This window comes from Mesitornis unicolor, unplaced genomic scaffold, assembly GCF_000695765.1.
Source record: "Mesitornis unicolor isolate BGI_N332 unplaced genomic scaffold, ASM69576v1 scaffold22463, whole genome shotgun sequence".
NCBI lineage: Eukaryota > Metazoa > Chordata > Aves > Mesitornithiformes > Mesitornithidae > Mesitornis > Mesitornis unicolor.
Window position 1 is genome coordinate 981 of NW_010172904.1, and position 23,630 is coordinate 24,610.

The window sequence follows — 23,630 nt, forward strand, 5'->3', positions numbered from 1 at the left end:
AATAAAACCCACTTCTGTTCCAAAGGTGCCAGGACAGAAGCACGGACATGCCAGAGCCAAAGGGCTCTGCGCAACTCCAGCCCACCACCCACTCTGGGCAAAACACCCCTTTTTCTGTTAAAAGCTTAAAGCAGTCTAAGCCAGTACTTGTCAGCTGCAGCCACTGCGTCTGCAGAGCAACCCCAGCCCCAGAGTTACCTCTTCCCTCCTCTTTGCCAAGGCAGGTAATGAATAAACCCCTGCACCCCCCAAGCCTCAGCAAGGTGCAGCTGGGACAGCTCTTCCACCACTGTGTATTACACCCCACACCTGCAGCTGTGGAGGGGATCTCACTTGGAGCAGCAGCTCCAAGGTTGTGCAGAGGATGTTCCAAGAGGAACCACAGTCCCCACACCGTCACTGTCACTCCCCTGCTGCCACCTTCTGTGTCTTGGAGCAGGGGATGAGCACTCTGACCATACAGCATCTGAAAGTACAACACTGTCCTCTGGTATTGCAGGAGGACACAGAAAGATAAATAACAACACACACACATGCAGGAACGTAAACTGCTGTTTATTGCTGGTGCTACCCAGCAAAGGGGGAAATCAACCATTATCAAGACAACCTGCCCATGGTGCATTTCCCAAGGGCCAGGGCAGCCGTGACTCCTGCCTGCAGCAGCTCTGGGTACAGTGCAGAACTGTGCACAGTGAGGACAGCAGCATCTGCAACGGGACAAGAGGAGGGTCAGAGAGTGGGGATGTGCCTCACCACACTATGTGTACCCCCCCATCCAGTCCTGCCTCACTGGCAGGACCCAGGTGAAGAGCCCTAAGCAGACCTCCCCCCATCGTACATGAGGTTCCCAGCAACATTTTGCTATGGGACAGGTCACCCTTGTCACCTGGCCATTGCCAGAAACCCTGTGTCTTGAGTCAAGCATTGGTGGAAAGAGAGAGTCCAGGAACACACTCAGCTCCAGATGGGACAGCTTTATAAAGCAGCTCCAGCATGCCCAGCTTACCAGAATATGCCCTGCTCCTTCCTCCGCTTGATGTCTCTCTTCAGCTGGCAGAGTGCACACATAGGGCAGAACGCCACGGCTGCCCAGTCATCCATAATGGAGCCCTGCAGGGCAAGGGACAGTGTATGAAGAACCCCTTCCCATCCAAGCTTTTAAATCTTCCTATTTTTCCATCATCAGCACCCCAAAGAGCCAGGATGGCGCTGTGTGCAGTGGGGTTACCCCGGCTCATGGCAGGGATGCGGAGGTATCCCTCGCTCCCTGCCCATGGAACTCCCCACCCCTGCTCTCCCCTTGGGGCACCCTTCTCCCCTTCCCCAAGTGTACACCCAGCACCTGGCCTGTGACCACAGCTGTCACTGCCATCGGGGCAGACCCCACAGGCACTCACTAACCGGGATGTTGTATTTGGTGCGGTAGAGCGTCCTCATGGCCACGCTGGACCCACACAGGCAGCACTCATCCATGTCTGCAGCCACCTGGCACCCCAGGCAGGTGAAGCAGAAGGCTCCACAAATACCTGTAGAGAAACAGGCTTGGCTGAGGGGGTGCAAGAAAAGAGGAGAGGGGAGAAAGCTGGCCAGGGCTGTGGGAACAGTGGCTCTCCACCTTGGCCGACCTGGAGCAGGGGTGATGCTGCAGAAAGAGCAGGGAAAACACCAGAAACCGGGGGTATGCATGTACTCACACACGCCGCAGTCAGAGCAGCAGCTCATGAGCCCTGTCTGCCACTCGCCTGGCCGTGGGGCAGCCGAAAACTGGGGCTGGACCGTGATCACATGGTGAGAGGCCATTGCCAGCACACGGTCAAGTCCTTCCAGGTAGTTTGTGGTCTGGAAGGAAAAGCCATCAGAGAATGATGCTGCAGAAGTCCTTCTGCTTTAGGCCCTCACTGCTTCAACACTTCTATCTTATCCCCAGTTCAACTTTCATCATTATCTGCTTAAAGTGTTATTTTATTTTTTACGTCTGCAGTGTCCCAAAGCTATTACAGCTCATTTATAGCTCTCCCAAACTCTCAGTAGTCGCCTTAATCCTTGCTTTGTTCCCTGAGAATCTCAGCCTGTTTGCCTCCTGCTCTCTCTCTCTTTTCCTTCTTCACCTGCTTTCTTTGGCAGACTTCAGGCTTTCCTTGTGCTTTTCAATCACCCTAAGCCCAGTCATCATTTCCCACCCCTCCTCCATTTGCCTGTCTGTGCATGTGCCTTATCTCCTCTTCCTCAGGTCCCACAATAGCCCCCTGGAGTCCTGCTCCTACCCACCTTTCCCTGGCAAGGGACTACAACCTCTGAAAACAGCAAAGCTCCCACTCTGCAGCACCGTTCCCAAACCCAGCTGGCCCATATAACAGCTCCCTGACGTTCATGTGTGGTCCCTTCCCTCCCTGCTACATTCTCACTTCAGCTTTGGAGTTTTCATTTAAAAAAAAAAGAAAAATAGAGGATGCTCCCATAGGAAGACCCACACTCCCTGCCCCGTGCCTTGTGCCTAGGCTCAGCGCCACTCTGCTAAGCAGCATGGGGATGAGATGCAAAGGCACCTGTGCTCTTACAGGTACAAGGGCTCTCTGCCACTCCCAGCACAGAGCTGCACACCCTCAGCAAAGCAGCCTGAGCTTTGGACCCTGTAACCACAGGCTGCTGCTCCTTTGCCCGAGAGGGGTCCTGGGACAACTGCCCAGGAAGGTCCTGTCCAGCCCACGGGCATTTCCCAATGGGCATTACGGGTGTTTAACAGGGCACCTTTGGACAGTTGGTGTCCCCCTGCCCATGCCCAGCTCTGACACGTTTCTCCTGCCTGGGTGCTGGCCAAGCAGCCCTACCCACCCTGAAGCACCCTGCCCTTGTGTGACAAGGCAGCAGCTGAGTTTCGGGATGCTGGGAGGAGCAAAAAGAAAAACAGCGGAAGCATTTACCTCTTGAAGCAAGGGATGATGGCATTAATGCCTGTAAATTCACTATAGAGTGAACAGGGTTGGTTTTGACAGAATTACATATCTACACATAGTTTAAGTATTAAACACAAGTTTTCCAGGAATATGGTGGAATAAGCATATTACTCAGCACTCAGATGGTGCCATCAAGTGCAGTACTTGTGGCTGACACCAGAGAGATACAGGCTGCGGCATTGCACACGTATTGACTGTTGTTGACAGGTGGCAAACTGGTAAGTGGCTGTGCCGGCAGCCCCTGTGACTCCCCCGTCATTTAAAGACTGGCCTCCACACATCTTTGCTGTCAGACATAGCCTGTTACCCTACAGGCAACCATTGTCCCCAGCTACTTAGCAGAAAGGTGAAGGGAAGTTGAATTACATCAAAAAAGGGAAGAAAGCTTGTAAAATGCCTCTGCATCATTTGCTCCTGACCAGCTCTCTGCAGGCAGTGGCCGTCGCCGAACACCTTCTGACTCTGCCCTGGCCAGGGGTCCCGCCTGTTCACGCACGAGGCCCCGGTAATTCCTGCCACATCTGCAGCTGATGTGACACCCCAAAATGGCAGCCCTTGTGAGGAGCCTGGGCATGGGCAGGCAGGAGCCAGGAGGGGCAGGGGAGGGGACAGACCGCAGAGCGGCTGTGCAGTAGGGACATCAGGCAGGGAGAGCACAGGGTCCCATGCAGGGACAGGGATGCCAAGCAGTGGGCAGGACTGCAGGGACTATGGGGAGCAACACACATGGGAGCAGCAGCAGCAGCAGGTTTAGGGGCATGATAATAAGGTTAATAGCAGCATATGGTGAAAATGCAGCCAAGCAGCGCTCACTGCTGTGCACACACTGCACCCTTTGCAGGCAGGGCTGGCCACAGACTTTCCCTGCCTCTCCCCAAGTATGAGCACAACACGTCCTAGCGTGGACAGAGGCTGCTGTGCAGAGCAGGCGAAGCCTCTCTTCTCCTCTCCCGAGAGATGACCAGGGCCCAGCACGCCCAGCACATCACAGATCTACAGCTCCACGGCACCACCAGCGGTGCTGGAACAGCCGATGAGGAAAAAAATGGGTCCTGAGGTGGAGGCAGCCACATATCACCGATAACCAGGGTTGTAAAGCAGCATTTTGTTCTATATATGTACATGTACATCCTTTACCTCTGCTGCCCATTTCTGTCGAGCTCCCTGTCAGCAGCATTTGCCATGCTCTGGTCTAGATCTGAGGTAGTTTTCCAGGCAGAAAATCTCACTTCTCTTTCCACCCCTTCCCCTTCCCAGGCAACATCTCTTCAGCCACGCACAGTTCCCATAGCTTTGTGTCGCAGCTCTTGCAGAAGCAAAGCCAGCCTCATACGTACCTGCCGAGCCGCCCTTGTCGCAGGAGTCGTGTGTCCTTTTCCTGGTTCTCATCCTTTATATGCACTGGGTGCTGCCTGGCGAGCGACCTCTGCTCCAACAGACAGGATGCTGGTGTAGGTGCTGCTTTGCGCAGTTGCAGCCACTCACTGAAGGCTGCAAGCTTGCTGCTGCTTCTGCTGGGCTCTCGCTGCTGCCCCTCACCTCTCCCACAAGACCCAGAGCCCCAGTGGAACATGACACTAGCAGTTTTCTGGGAAGGACAGATTACATTTGGGATTCTGCACTGCCATAAGCCTTCAGCTGCTGGAGGGGCAGCACCTTTCCTTCACTAAGGCTGAGCATTGGCAAGAAGGAACTGCAACTCCTCGGGGTGACACAGGTGCTGCCTGTGTGCAGGTGCACACAGGCACAGCTAAAAAGTCACACCGCGGTGTGCTGGGATGAGATGGCAGCGTGGTATTTCTTCTCCCCTTCTCTCCACATTCCTCTCTTAAGCTAAAAACACAGTTTTCTGTTTCCAAGGATTATTCACAGGATGATCTGGGCCATCTGGGATTCAGGTAGGTGGGAATGCTGCTGCACAGATCCATCCCACAGCACTGACAGAGGCTCTACCTGCCCTTTGCAATGTTTGTGGTAAAGGTGAAGGCAAAGGGAAAAAAAAATGTATTTCTTTAGAGAATAAAGCCATGGGAGGTGTGTTAGGATCAAAAAACCTTCAGAATCTCGCCAAGAGTGATGGAGAGAGGGTGGATATAAGTCTGCTGCCACCTCCCTGATGCCTTTTGGACAGGCGTGCTCTGGCAGGCCACAGCCAGGAGGCAGCAGGGTTTGCCTGTGGAGAGGACTTGGCCAACCCACAACCCAACCAGGTTTTTAATTGCATGCGGGTGGGAATTCATGCTCAGGGTCTGCAGGAGAGCATGTCGCTGCAACGCAGGAGGTGAGCTGGTGCCAGCAGCTAACGGAGTGGGAGGAGGACAGGTGTTCTCAGGTGCTGCAAAGGGTGACACACACACATAGGCAGGAAGGTAAACTCTGCTCTTTATTCATGGTGCTACCCGGTGAAGGGGAAATCAACCACAATCAAGGCAAACAGCCCGCGGTGCATTTCCCAAGGGCCAGGGCAGTGGTGACTCCTGCCTGTAGCAGCTCTGCAGGGTGCAGCAAGGACAGCAGCATCTGCAAAGGGACAGGAGAGGAGGGTCAGAAAGTGGGGCTGTGCCTCACCACACCATGTGTCCCGTAGTTCTGCCTCCCCCTTCCCCGCATGAGGTTCCCAGCCACATTTTGCTGCAGGCCAGGCCAATCCTGTCACCCATTGGTTGCCATCTCCCCACTGCAGCAACCCCGTTTCTTACATCAGGTGTCGGGGGAAGAAACTCTGGAAAGCTGCTCAGCTGCATGTGGCAGCAACTTTATAAACTGATGCCAGCACACCCAGCTTACCAGAATATGCCCAGCTGCCTTCTCCGCTTGATGTCTCTCTTCATTTGGCAAACAGAGCACACGAGGCAGAATGCAGTGGCACAGAAGTCAGAGCAAATGGACCCCTGTTAGGAAGAAACTGATTAGGGATGTAGGCTTCTCAAAGCCCACGTTTCAGCTATCAGATTGTGGCATTTTGTCTGTGCAACCAACTTAAATCTATTCTTCAGTCTGCTGACAACTATCTCAAATCCTTCCTATTTTTTCAAGACGGGTGATGGTGTGGGGAAGCAGCTGCCAGCCACTGCGAGCTGCTGTGGTCAGCGGTGGCTGAAGTCAGGATGCGCGCCCTCACGAAAGGGGCTGGGAAGGAGCTGCGTCTGATTGACGTGGGTTGTTGACCACCAGCCCAGGGACTGGCATGGCTGAGGGCATCCCAACCCCTGTCCTGTGCTCCTGGCATCAAGTCAGATACGGAAGTGGAAAAAAAAAAAAGAAAAAGGCAAGCAGAAAGCAGAGAGGGGCCTCAGGGGCCCATCATCTTGCAGCCTCGCAGCATGGCGAGGGGCCGGGTTAACCACTGACCGGGATGTTGTATCTGGTGCGGTAGAGGGTCCTCATGGCCACGCTGGTCCCGCACAGGCAGCACTCATCCATGTCCTGAGCCACTTGGCAGGCGAGGAAGGGGAAGCAGAGCATCCCACACCAGCCTGGCAGGGGGAGAAACACAGCAGCGGGTGAGACTCTGCCCACCTGGCCCTGCCGGTGCCGGAGGAGGAACCCGCAGAACCAGGCAACGCAGCTGTTGCTATCGCACCGCTGGCCCGAGCAGCAGAGGGGAAAAACAAGTCCTGAGAGGGCACGGGAGTGACCGCAGCATGTCCCTGCAGCCGGCCGAGAGACGGGACCACACCAGGCACTCACAGACACCGCAGTCGGCGCAGCAGTCAGTCAGCCCCGTCTGCCAGTGGTTCCTCGAGACCACAGGGATCACCGTGCTGAGTTGCGGCTGCACCATCACCACAGCCTGGGTGTCCATTCCCAGTTCTGAAAGGGACCGGAGAGGAACAGGGCAGTTAGGAAAAAAACCCGTGGTCAGTCTGAGCCTTGGATATCCAACCAGGCTGGCTGCCATCGCTCTTCAGCAGACGGCCGTTCACCACACTCCCTTGCTGCTGCTGGAGGTGACAAAATGTAGCTGTATCTTACCTGCATTTAAGTCTTTTCAAGGTTTTTTGCATGTTCTGCCATTTTATCCAACCTTCAAAATAGTATCAGACGTCCCCACCCCAGAAAGGCTTTGCTAGTGCTTAGACACAGTTCACTCATTTCCCCTGTGCCAAGCAGGGATGGGCAGTGAACCTGGGCTAAAGCTGGTGAGCATTTTGGTTGCTGAAGTTGGCGTATTTGACAAAATAACACTTTGGCAGAGGAACAAAGCATGCGGGAAGCAGCTGTGGTCTTTCATTTCCTCCTAACGCCAGGCTCCACACGAGACAGGTATTGTTTAAAAACCAGTATCTCCGGTTTCTGGTCACAAAGAGCCATAAAGGCAGAAACTCAATGCTAAGTCCCAAGCCTGAACCCCAGTCCTTGCCTTCCTGCCATTAAGCAAGCCAGTAAAACCAGTAAGCCTCAGGTCTGAAAAAAAAGGCAACATAAAAACCCCTGCGTTCCTATTGTCCCAGCCAAGTATAAGACAGCACAAAACATTCTCAAATAACAATTAAAAGCAAGTTTTGCCCTGAGGCCAAGCTCTTCCAGTTACACGGAAGAAAAGGGAAGAGGAAAAAAAAAAGATAAACAGCCTGTTCATATTAGTTAAGCCTTTTTGCTACAAATTGGTTGATTTTTTTTTCCTTCTTAGCGACAGCAGCTAGATAAGGCACGGGTGGCCAGGCTCCTCCTCCTTGTGCAGCTCCTGAGCTCAGAAGCCAGAACAGAAACTGAAATGAACCGGGTGATGCACCCTAATGGTGCCCCCTGCCTCCACACTTTGGAGTAAAGCAGCTCCTTTGGAAATCCCACTCCTGGCTGCACTTGAAGCACAGTCACAGCACAGGCTATCCTGAAAGCTGCTGTGAATGCAGCCAGGGGCAGCATCAGTATACAGAAGGACACTATGGGTGTCCATCACCCCAGAGCCCTTCCCTCTGCCAACCCACAGCAACACTACTGACACACGGTAAATCTCTCTACTGTCTACACTTTTACAAATGCACAACAGTCTGGCTATGAGCATTATTCACATGCTTTCTACTCTCTTCGCTGCAAACATTAACAAAGACATTTCAACGTTAAGATGCTCAGGGAGACCAGGCAGCAACATATAAGAGCATATGACATCCAAGCTTCTGGCAGGACAGCAGTTCCACCAGCACATCCTCAGAGCCTACCAGAAAGCTCTGCTAAGAGGAACTTGGTCTCGAGCATCCATGTAGACAAGAGAGAGCCCAATGTAAACAGAGAGCAAAGTACCAGCCAGATTCCTCTAATGCAGGCACACAATTCTGGTAGCAGGAGAAAGCAGCAAAGAAGTAACCTCTCCACAACCCAGCTTTTGTGCATAGCTTTTTAAAAGCCTCCCCCCCTTCCCATGTCAGATAAGTCATACATTTTGCTTTAAATTATCTGCTGAGCAAGGAAAAAAACCCCAAAACCATTCTCTACTTTTGCACTATTATCCCACTCTTCCCAGGCTAACAAGCTTTTATTATTCCCAACTTTTAAGAGAACCAACCTTCTGGCGAGCAGCCTCTGTCAGCGCAGGCTTCCTTGCTGGCTGGGGTCCTACACAGAGAGACTCTGGGGAAGACGAAACTAAACTTTCTCAGTCTTTGGAGGCTCTCATTGGCAGCTGGCAGCAAGGGTGGGAGGTAACTGGAGGGGGAGGTCAGGAGCTGTGCCCTGTCGGTGTGGACCATGTACACAGTGTACCCAGCACAACCGTGTGTGTTTTTTTTTCCCCTCCTTTGCCCAGAATTAAATCACAGATTGGTATTAATCTTGAAAAATGGTGCATGTATATTGTCTTATTCCCTTAACTCTGTGTACACGTGTGTAATGGGTTTCGGTGGGGGGTGGTGGTTGGTAGCAGGGGAGGGGCTATGGTTACAGCACTTGTGAGAAGCTGCTAGAAATTGCTGGCTTCAGTTTTAGACTCAGCTCTGACCAAGGCCAAGCCAATCAGTGCCTCTGCAATTGATGTATTTAAGAGGGTGCAGGGCATGGCCCCCACTCTCATGCCCCCTTGTGCAGACACCAAGGTTGGTGAAGGAAAAAAAGGAGAAGGGAGAGGAGGAGGTGCATGGAGCCGAGGTTCCCCCTGCAGCCCGTGGCGAGAGCAAAGGTCAACCCGCCTGCAGCCTGTGGAGGGTCAGCAGTGGAGCAGATCCACATGACCAGCAGCTGAAAAACGCCTGAAGAGGCCGTGACTCCATGGACAGTGTGTGCTGGAGCAGTCTGTGTGTGAGGGAACTGCAGCTGTGGGCAGACCCACATTTGAGCTTTGTGGAGGACTTTTCTCCTGTGGGAAGGGTGCCACGTGGAAGCAGAGGAAGAGTGGGACAAGTCCTCCCTACCCCTGAAGAGGAAGGAGCAGCAGAGACCACATGAGATGAACTGACTGCAACCCAATTCCCATTCTCCTGCACCACTGGGCATGGGGGGATGTTAAGAAACTCGGAACAAAGCTGAGCCCGTTGAGAAGGGAGGGGTGGGGGGAAGGAGTTGACTTTAAGATCTGGTTGTATCTCTCACTGTTCTTCTCTAAAGCTACTAGTAAATTAAATTGTTTTATTTTTCTCCCCAAGATGAGTCTGTCTTTTGCCCATGACCATAAGTGGTGAGCAAACCCTCCCCGTCCTTTATTTCGGGCTATGATCTCTGTGTTATAGTTTTTTCTCATCCCACTGGGATGGGTGGGGAGAAGTGATCGAGTGCCATTGTGGTACTCAGTTGCTCACTGGGCTTAAACCATGAGAACATGGTGGTTGTCTGGGGGAGGGGGGACATCTCTGAATGATGTGTGTTCATTGGGACAGACGTTTCCCCACATATTTCCCTGAAGAATAAGCACACTTCTCATATCTCAGACCGAAGCAAACAAAGAGCACTTCAGGGTGCTCTCTCTCTGAGCTTTTCTCCTTCCTCAAGGAAAAGGCTTCAGATGAAGGGGTTGTGCAGACCTGTCTGCTTTCACACCTGGGCTTGGGTGACAGCAAGTGGGCAGCATGGCAGTGGTAGAGGGCCATAACAGGGGCTTCCGGGTGGCCAAAAATTCCCTGCAGCACCCAGCATCGCCCCTGCCCCAGCCTGTCACCTCAGGGACAAGCCAGGATGCTCTCAGTCAAAGCCAGCAATAGTTAAATGCATCTGAGTCAACAGGTGGTCACTGTGCCCCTGACCCTGTGATGGGGGACTGTCCTCAGGCCTGACTGTCCTCATCCACCTTCATTCCACTGCAGAGGAGGCAACAGGGTGGCATCTTTGCTTTTAATTTCAGCAGCCAGTGTGCTCCCTGCACCTTCTTAAGGATGCATTTAGGTTTACATTTCTCAGTTAGTGAATACATCCCACGTGGAGGCTTTCTATAAAAATGAGGATCATTCCCTAAGTGCTTCTCACAAGCCACATAGCCCAGCTATTGTAAAATTAACTGAGTCCTTACCATACATGCATCAATTTCCCTCGATGAGATACTCAGGTACACTATTTTGTCACTAACATGCTCCTGTGAAAGTCACGGATGGTTTTGGATGCACTTCCATATTTCATAGAGAAGCCATGACGCCAGGACAGTGGTTTTTGTTTCCCAGCGTGATGCACAGAGTGTGCACAGAGCAGGTCTGAGAGAGAGCTTGCCCAGGAGCAACACGCATTCAAAGCATCCTACTGCAACTTACCTGTTTTGTCAATGGGCCAGGATTTATGGTGTACTAAGTGGAGCAGGTGCAATAGAAATCCTGCCTTTCACCAACAGCAGGCCGTGCTTTCAAATGCTCCCCTGGGCTTCCAAAAGGTCCAAAGTTTAATTGCAACTATCCCTGCTCTATTGATCCCTCATTTGGGGAGGGGTTACCAGGGCTGTGCGGCTGACCCTTGGCCAGAGCTGACACTCCTGAGTTTGTTTGGGTTTTTTCGGTTCCAAAAATGTCGCAAGAGACTGCGGGAACTGAAGTTTGTAAAAAGTTGAACAGGGTTTCAACGGGGTTTTGTTTCAGACATGGAGAAGGGCTTCTGTGTCTGAAGCTTTGTTTTTTCCAGATGTCTCAGCTGGTTCACTGGAAGAGCATCTCTCCCCCATACCTTGCGACCTTTCCACAATGTGGAAGGACTTAGGTGAAAGGAAACCCCCCCAACTACAAAAAGAGAAATGAGCTGAGCAGGTGCTAGGGAAAGTTTTCACAGCCCTTAGAAATACAGCTAAAGGTCAGGTTCACATCTCACTGAAACTGAAGTGGCTGTGGCTGCTAAAAGGAGAGCGCTGTTCTCTGCCCATGCCTGTCCACCCCTTGCCCCTCCTGTGCCAGAGTGGGTCCTCTCAGCTGGCTGATCAGACAGAAAATGGCTCTGGGGCTATGGCTCAGAGGGTGCATTCCCACCTGGACAAGCTGCCCCTGCCTCTCGTGCTGCAGACACATACCCAAACGTGAGGTCCAGCACACAGCAGGGACCTCACGGCCAGGGCCAGTGGTGTCACCTGCTTTGCAGAGGCTCACAGCACATCAGACCCAAAAGCGAGTAGTGCAAGAAGTGGTTTCACATTCATATGATGGCTCGGGTGCAGTTTTGTCAAAAGATGCCTCACGCAGCCTGGCTGGGCTTCTGCTTCCTGCACTCTTCTGGTTTTTCTCACTGTCCTTTCAGTGGTGGCACTGTTAGCTTTGAGATGAAGAAGTTGTTGAAAAGAAGTGACTAGGTAAACTAGAATAGGGTAAACGAACAGATAAAAATAAGGACGGATACTAGCACGGGGGTTATTAGCAGCTGGTGTTCCAGATAAGGAGCATCTCATAGCTACTTTACCAAGGACATGGCAGCCTCTCATGAAGATGAGAAGTTGGCAAGAAAGACAAGGCTTTTGGTGTCCTCAGATAAAATACAACCATAAAAGGACAAAATGAGTAGGGATATTCGTCTCCAAACGACCACCAGAGACTCTCTGAGACCATCGCACAGATGTGAAAGACTTTGCTTGCTCAGCACATTAAATCACACAAGAGCAGAAGATTTTACTTGCTTGGCAAAATGAATGTGCATTAGTTAGATGGAATAGTTTTATTAGTTAGGTGGGACTTTGCAACTTCTGCGTATAAATAACTGGTAAGGAATCCCAGTAGACCACTTGATTTGTGGAAATCTTGCACCTTGCACCCTGCGCAAACTAAAATAATGTCTCCTCTCTAGACATACTTTGTGTTTTGAGAGATATTTTCAATTTCAGGTAACACCACTCTTCTGCTGGGTCACTCAGAGTTACAGGACAACATCCTATGGGAATCAAACTCCATCTTAGGAGCTCAGGAGCTAAAAACCAAATAAGGTAAAAATCAACAATCAAATCAACTCTGTTTCAGCAGACTAGTCTAACTTGTTAATTTTGTAATCTGCTTAATTCCCTAACTCACAAATTCACTGGCTCCCACACACACATGAGCAGAAGAGCTACCAGAGGGTGCCAGCTTGGGTCCTTCCTGCCGTATCTCCACACAGCAGTGGGAAGCAGGAGAGCCTCCACAGTCCAGCTGCGCTTGAGCTGGCTCCAGAGCCTTTTTTGGGTAAGCTGATCTGTGTGTGCCTTCCAGCTTGGATGCGTGCTCTCTGCCATTTCTACAGCCTCCCAAGAGCTTTATCCAAGCTGCCACTATGCTGCAGGGGATGATGTACCTTACATTCTTCTGTCCCCTGTGTCCACCATATATAATGCCTTTGGTTTAACCCCAGCGTACATGAGAAGCAGTGTGTCATGCCAACACCTGAGCAGAAGCTGAGTGAACAGCCGCATGTGACGCATTGCAAAGCTAATCTAACATTAACCAAAGTACTGACAGAACGATGCCCAACATACTTTGCAACCGAATTTGACATGTGACAAGTTCTTTTTAAATGTACTGATGTTGCTTAGCAGAGTAAGTTGTATGGTTGATTAAAAAGGGCTTTTGCTACTTAATAACAAAGATCCTTTTTTTAAGACATATGGGAGAAGGCAATTGCAGAGAGAGTGTGGCAGATGCACCTGCCCTGGCAAAGACCCAAGAAAGATCCAGCAAAAGACGTGCCAAAGCTTCTCACCCTGATAGCACCGGGGCTGGGTCCCACAGCTCTTGTCCAGTCTGCATAGCAGGGTCAAGAGTGGGGAAGTTGGGGTCCTGGGCCAAGGAGGGGCTGACATGACCACAAATCAGATTTGACTGGGGTATAGATGGGGCCCAGCTGGAGGGTGCATTGGAGTTGGTCCTCCTGGGAGCAGCAGGTCTGCAGCTGGGGACCCTCCTCCTTAGGTCGGGATGCTGCTTAAGGTAACTCCTCAAGGTTGAGAGCCCTCCCTTTATTAGGTGAGTTATTGCACATTTTGGATCATTGGTCCTAAAGCCTACGAAGTCTTAAGTCAGCTCTGTGTGATACTAATTCCCAATGGACATCTTGAACCTGTGTCTGTTAACATCTGTTGGAGTCTCAGTGGTTTTTGGTTAGAGCAGCATTAAGTATGAGTTCATTACCATTTACAAACAAAGCCCATTTTGAGTTTATCAGCCTGTCTGATTTGGCTTTGTAACATTCTGTAACATTTTTTGCATAGTATCAGAATGTCAATAGAAGAATTATTATGGAGACATGTTTGTCCCCCCTTTCACCTAGATATGAAATGGGCGAAAGAGAAGGGCTCCCACCCAGAGTGTGTTATCCTAGGCACCTGTTTGATTGCTGGGTGTGCTGCCCTAGAGCTTGCTTAATTCAAGCACGATTACAAAATCAGGATTGCGACAGAGTGGCCAAGGACAATTTAAAGAATCAGTCAGAAACAGATTATCTAAAAGGGGTACTGAAATGAGAAAGAGAACAGATAGCGCCTTTTAGACTGACAGGTTGAAATTACACTAGCAGGAGCAGAAAAGCCCCCCAGCATTGTTCCAGTCCAAGAGTAAACTGCAAGTGCAGAGCCCAAGGACTGGGACGGGGACATCTAGGGAGAGTCGGATTAAAATGATGTTGATAAGACAAAAAGAGGAGAAAAATGTACAGCCACTTTATTAAGACTGAGAGGCACACGCGTCCTCGCAGCGAACCCCCGCACCACCACTCGCATAACTCTGTATGGGTCCCAAACTCGCTGAACTCCAGACTGTTTCCACGCAATCCGGGCAAGATTGAAACTGCATATTTGTGGCAAGTCTCCTTAATGGGGAGCGGGGAGGGATCACATCTTGTTAAGTGGTGAGGCAGTGCCCGGATTCTCGGGCCCGGGAGTGCTCTTGTGTGAGGGCTTGGCAGGTGATCGGGTGGTACACTGGGCAGGGGGTGTGGACCCCAAAGAACGGGGGGAGCTGGCCACTGTTAAAGAGAGAGGGCTGTCAGAGGTGGTGGTGGGAGTGCAAAAGGCTGCCTGCATCCAGGCAATGTATGAGAGAGGGCGGTGGACCACAGCCACCTCAGATCCCTCATCTGGGGGCTGCCTGATGCTTTAGAAATACACACGCAATCGCTGAGTGAGCAGATTCAAAGGCCATAGCACAGCACCAGCGGGGCCTCCAGCACCCAGACTGACCTGGGCAGGGTGCTGCACAGTGTGCTTCCGTGTGGGCGTGAAACGGGGTGGGCCGAGCCGGGTGGCAGCGCTGATGGGAAGCAGTGGGTCTGGCAAAGCAGCTGAACCCCTCCCCATGCCCCGGTGAAGTGAGCCTGCTTGGGTAAGGCCTGGCAAAGCCCCAGAGACAGAGAGGACCAAGCCCTGGCCAGGCGTTAGTGTTGGGGGCACCTCAAACGCTGTTACGTGGACAGGGCACTGAGCTCTGCTGACGGCTGGTGGAGCTGCTGGAGGGAAAAAATGGGAACGTAAGGGAAGCACTGACAACAAGCCCCTAACATGGGAGGTGAAACCTTTACCCTTCCATGCCTGAGAGAGGAAAGGGAACAACCTCTCCACGCCCCGGCCAGAGGAATTGCAAAGGTTATAAAACTAGAAGCCACGGCTTGGGACTCAGGCTGCCCACTCCGGATGGCCAATTCCTGCCAATGTCCTGCTGACGAGAAACCAGATCTACGTACCCCGTGGGTCCAGAACGACTAGATAAGCAACAGGCTGAGGAATTAGTAATTAAGCCATCAAGAAAAGCCATAAACATCACAGGCTAAGGAGTGTAGCAGAAAAATGTCCTTTAGCTCATACCCAACTGTTGCTGCCTGGGGAGAAAGGAATGACTGCGGGGAGATGATGTGCAAGAGGGGGAAGATGTGCAGCTCTGTACCTGCTGACCACAGATCCTCTCCAGAGAACAGCTTTGCTCATCGTCGGTTCGATGGCAGTCTCATTTCTCCCCTCTGCATGCATGCAAAGCCTCATCTGTACAACACAAGATTGTCTTCTGCGTGACTTCTTTCACCTGGCACCCAACACGCTCACCCTAATAGTCTCTCATGGTAGCTCCCTATGTGTTTAACCTCCTGTTTTCTGACTTATCTTGGTGTAAGTGAACAGCACTGAACAGCTTAAACTCTTCAAGGCAATTTTTTCGTGTGTGTCCCCCTGCGTTGCCACTAATTTCTTAAGCAAGGCCTGAAGACAGTAGATGCAATAGTCAATGGCTTTGCACTCACTCCATAGCAGATGGCTTCCCTGTACGGATGTCCCAAGGTCCCAGAGAAGCCCTGAGAGCACAGCAGCTCACGACTGGACTGAGACACACGGGAAGGTGCAAGAGGACACTCTCACCATCCTACCCAGTGTACAAGAAATACAGCTGACTGGTTTCTGGGCTGCGCTGGTGGTGGGATAGCTGTGGAGAGCACCCTTGCCAGATAAAGGCCCAACGAGGCATGAGCCCATGGGTGCTGGAGACTTGCTTGGCATTGAGCAACCAGGTCTTTATCACCTGTGACCCGGGAGAGGAGGCAGACATCGCAACACCAGACCTTTACCCTGCCAAGAGCAACCTCAGCACTATCAGCTGCACAGACAACCTGCCCTTACACAGCCTCGGCTTTCTGCCCTGGGTCTTCTCCCCGTGCAGGAAGAAGGAAAAAGACCTCCCAGCTCCTCTGAAGGCTCTGAAGACACCTTATCTGGTGACCTGTCAAGTCTTCTGTTTATTGTTTTACTGCATACACTGAGTGTTGTCACACATGTAGAAGCATGGAGGTGCAAACAAACAAAAAAAGCATCATGCTCTCACTAAGTAAATAAATCCTTTAAGGTCCCTTCCAGCCAATGCTTCAAGACCAACAGTTGCATGTTGGTATTGCCAAAAAACACATTATGGAGTATTATTTTGAAAAACCCCTACAGAAGACATGGAATGATTTTCAAGTGTAGGACACGAGGACTGTTTTGAATCTTAAATTTTTACTCTATTTAAGTACACCTTCTTCTTCCTCTCATTAGAAGATAAAACACTTGCTTGTGACAAGTTGTCATACAAAGGACACCAGCAGGTTCAAAGGCACTACAAACTGTGAGCTCTTCCTAAATCTAAGCTACTTAAAAGACACTTTAATATGTTAAAAACAGATTAATAACTTTTGCCATGACCTCTGTAAGCTAATATTACAAGTACTAAGAAACTGATCCATAGTAATTACATTGCAAGACTTTTGGATGCATCCAATTCAATGCTTAGAGCTAGAGCAGTTTGCAGCCTGATTTTTGGTGTGACTGCATGCACAGCTGTGCTCCACCACTCAAGAAGCAGAGCGGACATCAGGAAAAGCTGCTGGAATACCATAAAGAGTTTGGCAATCAAACTCTCTGCACCACCGAACCACAGCCCCGCACGCAGGCACAGACAAAGCCACTTGAGGAGAAAAGCCTGCTTGCACTGCCCACCAGTGTGTAGACGGAGGTAAACTCCACCACATCATTTTCCTACAACAGGCTTGCCTGTTGCTCCTTCCACAGCAATTAATTCCAGAGCGTGCCACATGAGCTCTTTAACACCGTGAGTCAAAGATGAGGTTAACCACCGTGCTAATCATGCCACTGAGAGCATAAACATGAATGGTTTGGAGCGATGTAACTGTTAGCCTGCAGTTTTATTGTTTATAGGCATTCTCCTATAAAGAAGTCCTTCCTGTAAGACTACAAATAAAACCAGTAGGCATATATAAAAAACCAGAATTCAAAAAGTAAAAATGAAAAAAATTAGCATCACTTTGCATGAAGAATTCGTAGCTTCGTCAACCAGCAGTCATGCACACCTGGCAATAGCTCTGGGCCGCTCTGTTGGTTTGTTGGGTTCTTTTAAAGTCAGAAGTCCATGTTGAAATCATTCTTGATAAATAAGCTCAGCCTTCTCTGTGCAGGCAACTTTCTTTCCTGCAAGCCTGTTATTTTCACATGGAAAGGAACCACTGCCAGCAATCACAGCAAGAACAAAAGGTAATTTTAAATTCTTCCCTATTGACTTCTTATTCTGGACCTCACAAACTCTCAGAGTCCTGACTGCCTAAAAATTGTTATTGCAATTCTTTCACACAAGCAGCTCCAACTCAAACTGAAAATTATTAATGCAGTAAATCAGAACACCACACAAGCACAGCCAGATTTTATTTACATCCTGAAATCACCTTTCATTTGCCCATGTGCTGTCACTAAGAGACATCTGTTTCCTATAAAATCTTGGGCTCACAGTGTTGAGAGCTGGATAGAAGTTTGCTTGTACTACACAGGACCAGCAGCACAGCTTTGCTTCTTGAAGCTTCTATGGAGGTTGAAGTAATTTAATAAAAACTTACATTGTAGGATAATCTCATTTTCATGTTTGTAGAAAGAAGAACATTTTCACCAACTTTTATAAATAAACAGTATAAAGCAGCCATATTTAGGTTAAAAGTGTTTTCTTTCTTACAGTATTTACATTTCAGCTGGACTAAAATGTCAGTATTTACAGCAATTTCAACTACCTGTTTTCTACAGGCTCTTCCACTTTTTTTGAGTCTCTTTGTTTCCACAGATTTCCAAGCACAATCCCTATGAAGAGCAGAACTCCCACAGTACGATTTGAAGCAAATTTCTTCCAGCAGTCTTCAGGTTTGTCTATGTCCAAAGTGTAAATCTGCAAAAGCACAGTGTAACATTCTAGCATTATTATTCTGGATTGACACATCACAAAACAGACACAAAAAGGTCTGTAACTTAAAAAACTGAATCTCAAATTCTGAAGTTTACCCTTACCTCCACAAGAAACACGAATACTCTGGGCTTACAAAGGATGTTTTGTGTAACTGGCATCTATGTTTACTTGGCAGATTTATTCAACATTCAGCAGTAAGGTCCAGGATCACAGATGAACATGACTGCCGGACCCTCTCAAAGAAGGACAGTATAAACAGCCCAGATGCTGATGTGTCTGGCTTGATATTTAAACATGTAAAATATCTGGGCATGTAAACAAGTCTTTTTGAGACTTTCCTCAGTAGGCAGCCACTTAATTCTTCTATGGGAACTTTAAATAAAGCCCCCAAACCTGCCTGCATCTTTAAATCTCTGCTGCCAGGTGTTGCTCTGTGATTCAGTAGAGACAAGGCACTGGAGATCCAACAGTGAACGAGGGGGATGGAACACACAGGAGGGTGCCAGGCCCTGCCAAGTCACACAGGGCTGGTTCAGTCCTGTTGCTCCCAGCCCTGTCCATTCAACTCCTTTGCAAAAAAAGAACCAGGACACCTCCAATAAGAACTAGAAGCAAGGCTCGACCAGCTCGGCAGCTGTCTGCTGTGACTCACAACTAAAGGTGAAAAAAACCACACAGTGCAGCAAGAGCAAAGTTACTGAAAAATACTCCAGGAAGCAAAACTTAGTGTAAATGTCTTGAGAAGGATGACAAGAGGAAATGCTAAGCAAAACAAATAGAAGGATTAATAGAAAAGTACCCCCAAAACCTCAAATCTTGCAATTGAGCCTCTGAACAAGTCAAAACAGAGCGTATCCGACCAGAAGGATTGAAGTCTTCCCTGGGAAACCTGTTCCTCTGCTGTTTGCAGTTGTACAGAGGCAACAGGGCTAGGTTCTGATCAAATAATCTGAAACGTTGTCCACAAGCTTCTAAGACACGATGTTATCCACACCTTTGAAAACCTGTCAACTCTTTCAAGTACAGGGAATTGAAACCACTGAACTGACAAATAAAACTCAACAACAGCCAAGCCATGAGACACACCTTCAGAAATGCAAAGCAAATAAAAGATGTTATTTTTCTGTTGGCAAACTTCTTGAACGGGATAGAAATCTGACATCTTCATGACCCAAATCGCTCTGTCTCAGGCACAAATTCGATGAATTAAAGAAAACCTACACCTCATGCAGCTTACTCAGCTTTCTAAACCCAGCTGGTTAAGCACACGTTCAGAAGCCTTGAAAAATAAAGCATGAAAATGTTTAGGCAGAACTAACATTAAAGAACTCAAAAGCAGCTACGCTGGTACACAGAACAATGCTGCTCTTACGACTTCGGCAATCTACGCAATTCTGGTGCACTCTTCACCACTGACATTCAATGGGTCTGCACTCACTTACAAAAACCCTCCCTGCAGAAAAGTAATTTCCATTTGTGCCAAAACTACAATGTAAGGCCATTCTCTCCTCCATAGACTTCCAAGCACAACTGCTATGAAAAGCAGTGGCTGACAGCTACTAGTCTACATCATTACCCAGAAGTATGTTTGACGTCCATGACCTGCATGAGCTCCTCCCATTAAAGTGCGATGGAAGACTAAAGTGCTTTAAGAAGTTTCATGTCCATGGACTTAACTTCTCAGACTTTCAACAGTTTTACTACTTGCAATTCACAAACTCCTTTGCTATCACTTACCTACCAGTAGTTAATTTACATATAGACTGACCTATCTCTACAAGATTGGGAAACAGAGTTTTTAGGATTCAGAAAGAATAGGGTAACAAAATACTATCTGCTTCCGTTACTGACAAAGCTTCTTTCTTTCTTTCTTTCTGTAATTAATTAAAATTTCTAAACTAATACAACTAGAGGACTGAACTGGATTTTTCTCTGCTATAAAAGAACTGTGAGTTAGAACTGTCAATCACCATAAAATATTAACATCTGCTAAAGGTAGCAGTGAACATGCCACAGAAAATATTGTTAAGCTGTCAGATCCCAGACTGAAGCGCCAGACCACAGTGCAGAATAATTATTTAGATGTAAAATTAACCATCTCTGAGAGATGGAACACACAACATTCACTTTCATATAGCTACTGTACAGCATGTTATAAGAAAAGCCTGCATGTGTCCCTGATACTGTAGGTCATTGTCCTGGTTTTGCTGGGATTGAATTGTATAATTCCACTTTCTGTTCAGCAGAGCTGCATTTCTGAGAGAACTGCAGTGTTTGATTTAGTGCCTACAAGTTGGTATTATAGCTTTAGCTGGGATAGAGATAAGACAATTTGATACTTAAAATAAACCAACCTGAGATAATAATAATGAAGAATTGTAATAAAAATAGCAACAACGATAATAAAGCAATAAAAATTACACTCAGCTCACAAACAGCAGCTGCTGTCTGTGAACCAATGAAAACACGACGGGAGAGGGGTAAACCTCAGGAACTGAATAAGCTAGACAAGACAGCCACCATCCAAAGGGAATGGTCATCCCTAGCAAACTCCCCAGTTTATAGTGAGCGTGACATTTATGGCACAGCATACATTCTGTTGGTCAGCTTGGATCACACCTGGGTCATCTGTCCCAAAAAAACACTGGGGTTTTGCTTCTCTTGTGTAGAGAGAAGGGGGGCAAAAAAACAAACCAAAATAAACTGTGAATTTCAGGTAGTTGACAAATTGGTGGGGTTTGGAAAGCACACGGATTTCTTATCCAGAACTTCCACATGGAAAAAGTATAAATAAATCCATCAAACCTGGTGCGCTAGGTGAGCCCCTATGGCAGCCACAGCTGAGTAATACGGGAACGTCTGGTTACAATTCATTCCTGCCATGCACAAACTCAGGAGCATTGCAAGACTGAAGCCACTGAGCCACTGCTTCGTATCCTCCTTGAACTGCAATGCTGTTGACTTCACACCGATAATGATGTCATCCCTCTTATCCTAGAATGAAAGGATGCATTAGTGAAAAATCTGCAATCCAACTGCCACTTTATAAGGAAAATAAATATGGGACTCTTGCTTAGGTTTCCAACATTTCTTATCAGGAACCCAATTTAAGTGCATTTGTAGGTCCCTACAAATTCAAATTAAAAGGTTGGTCCTTAGAGCTGCTTTAGCAGCTAAAAGCTAATACCAATGAAAAAGTTATTTACACAGTGCACATGCGTAAGTACACACAGAGTCTACCTGATATGTAAAACATTTGCAAACAGCAATAAAAGGCCTGAGGGTTTCTTTGGTGCTGTTTCAGCTCAGCTGAGGGTGAAGAGCTGTAATGGGTTAGCACTGCTGTTTGACAACAAAGCTGTAAATTCAATACACAAACATACACAGTTTCCCAGTTACTCTACCTGATGTGCGTAAATGGTATCGTACACCAGCGTCCACATTACTCCAGCTACGTACAAGGGCAAACACACAGACCATTCACAGGACCCTCTGATGGCAGACCAGCCAAGAAGGGCTCCCCAATTAAATGTAAGTCCTAAAAACATAAAGAGAGTAAAAAAAAAAAAGAAAAAAGTTACAAGGATGCCAGGAGCAATCTAAATGACATGTATAGAATTAAATATTATTTGTTCAAGCATATATCATATCAGCAGCTTTTTCTACAATACTGACACCTTATTTTCTACCACATATTTTCAGTCAGGTAATAAATATAGGCAGTTTGACAATACATACTCTGGACATACAAGGAGAAATATGTGTAGTCACAGAATTTAAATTTGACTTTATTAGTCAAATAGGGAACCATTTGCATAGAATTATTTCAGTGTACTCAAACAATGGGTCTAAAGTTAAAATGCTTAGATGTCAGTGTAACAAAAGACTTTGCAACTGACTGCAAAAGAGTGCAGAGCAGCCAACCATGGTACTTCAAGGCTGAAAATGACAATTTGGGTTGAAAAAGCCAAAGGCAGTACCTAAATGACAAGTGCCATCAAGTTTCTGTATGTGAGCTATTTTAGAGGCTGAAGACCAAAATGTGGGAAAAATGCATGTTTAAGAAAGGTTCTGAGATAACCCCAAAACTAAACATGGTTCTCAAAGGAGAAATATTTATTTTCTCCTTCCCTTACTCCCTCTCCCCATCAAAATAAGGAACTGATTTTTAACAACAACAACAAAACCCCCAAACCCAAGCATCAGCTCTCATATGTTAGAAATTGTTTAAGAATCTTCTGGCATGACAGAACTTTGTCTACAAGGTATTTTAATTTTAATAAAAAGTTATATAAAATCAGATTGCTGAAGTTAATTACTAATTGGTAAAACACCCCAAAAACTACATCTGAAGAAAAAAATAGTAATAATATTTCCATCTCACCCAAAACTAACTGTGGCCAATATGTTATTCTCTTCATCAGAGGGTAGGTGATCACAAGAGACAAAGAGGCTGCCCCCAGAACGATACTGTAAAAAGCACCAAGAGATTTATTGTTTGCCAGTCTAAAGATCACAAGATATAGTGCAGCATCACAGGTTCTGTACATAGTACTGAACTAATTATTTTACTTTCAACTACAATTCCATGCCTAATAACTCCCTTCCTCTGCTCCCAACACCTTTTCTGCTGAAAAACTCCATGGTTAACTCTGGACCAGTAATCAAACTTTAAAAAATATGACTTATACATCACCTATAGTAATTCAGACACAGAAGCACACAAAGAGCCAAGCTAAGCTGTCCTCCAAGAAAAATGAAGGACTGAAAAGTGGAGATTTCTCCAGCTGCCAGGGGCCTACTTGCTGTTCTCGCAACCTAAAAATGGAAAGAATAATGTTAATACCAAATTGAACATAACGTGTTCCAATGTCTCTTAAAAGTTACACCATTGGCATATAAGCAGAAAAATAAACAGAAACAGGTCCCAGAAGGTATCAGATGGGGTTGCTTCAATGATATAAACCTAGCATGTCATCATGGACATCATGAGTTGTATTTCTAAGCAGCAGTGCTTATAATAGAAGCATGCAGGCTTTAAAAACTAGGGCAGAAATAAAGTGTCACTTGGGTGCAATGAGGCTGATTAGACACACTAGACAGATCGAAACTAGCAAGTGTAGGAAAAATGGTAATCTATTTTGTTCTGTCATGCAAAAAATAGCTGAAAATAAGTACTATGTATATGTCTTACTACGTAAGACAACAAGGTATCTTACACAGAGATGAGTACTCGAAAAGGCTTATAATTCTAGATGGAGAAATACTATAGAAAATAAAATTATTTCTAGTATTCTAGGAGGAAACGTAGACAAATTAATTGCACAAATCTCAGACAGAAACACAGAGGAATTTCTGAACCTGGAGCAGTATGCCTGCACTCGGTAAGGAATCACTGGTGGTAGTGGCCACCATGTAGAGCAGACATGTACTTGGTTAATTAATCAGCAATTCACTTCCCTAGGTCTTTGCAAGCCCAATGGGATCTGTCCACCTTTTTATCATAGTCGCGATCCCACATGTCGTTGATCGTGCAGCCGGCTCCGCGCATGAGCACCGCTCCGATGCCGAACAGGGACAGCATGTGCCAGTCCGGGAAACAGCCCGGTTCGGCCGCCAAGCC

General features: G+C 47.8%; 3 protein-coding genes across 3 annotated transcripts; all 3 read right to left on the bottom strand.

The window, feature by feature from the left end:
- Positions 1 to 1,002: 1,002 nt before the first annotated feature.
- Positions 1,003 to 1,800, bottom strand: PLAC8 (placenta-specific 8). Its single transcript, XM_010180550.1, has 3 exons — positions 1,695 to 1,800; positions 1,402 to 1,526; positions 1,003 to 1,110 (listed from the first exon to the last, which is right to left on the bottom strand). Exons 1-3 carry the CDS (start codon positions 1,798 to 1,800, stop codon positions 1,003 to 1,005), a joined length of 339 nt encoding a protein of 112 aa, XP_010178852.1.
- Positions 1,801 to 5,737: 3,937 nt separating this feature from the next.
- On the bottom strand, positions 5,738 to 6,759 carry LOC104535215 (placenta-specific gene 8 protein-like). Its single transcript, XM_010180551.1, has 3 exons — positions 6,645 to 6,759; positions 6,306 to 6,430; positions 5,738 to 5,845 (listed from the first exon to the last, which is right to left on the bottom strand). Exons 1-3 carry the CDS (start codon positions 6,757 to 6,759, stop codon positions 5,738 to 5,740), a joined length of 348 nt encoding a protein of 115 aa, XP_010178853.1.
- An 11,004-nt stretch (positions 6,760 to 17,763) lies between these two features.
- Positions 17,764 to 23,627, bottom strand: COQ2 (coenzyme Q2 4-hydroxybenzoate polyprenyltransferase; the record flags this gene model as incomplete). Its single annotated transcript, XM_010180552.1, has 6 exons — positions 17,764 to 17,989; positions 20,813 to 21,001; positions 21,412 to 21,545; positions 22,392 to 22,477; positions 22,704 to 22,825; positions 23,502 to 23,627. Coding segments are annotated over 6 exons (813 nt in total), but the record flags the coding sequence as incomplete, so codon positions are not given.
- Positions 23,628 to 23,630: the final 3 nt, after the last annotated feature.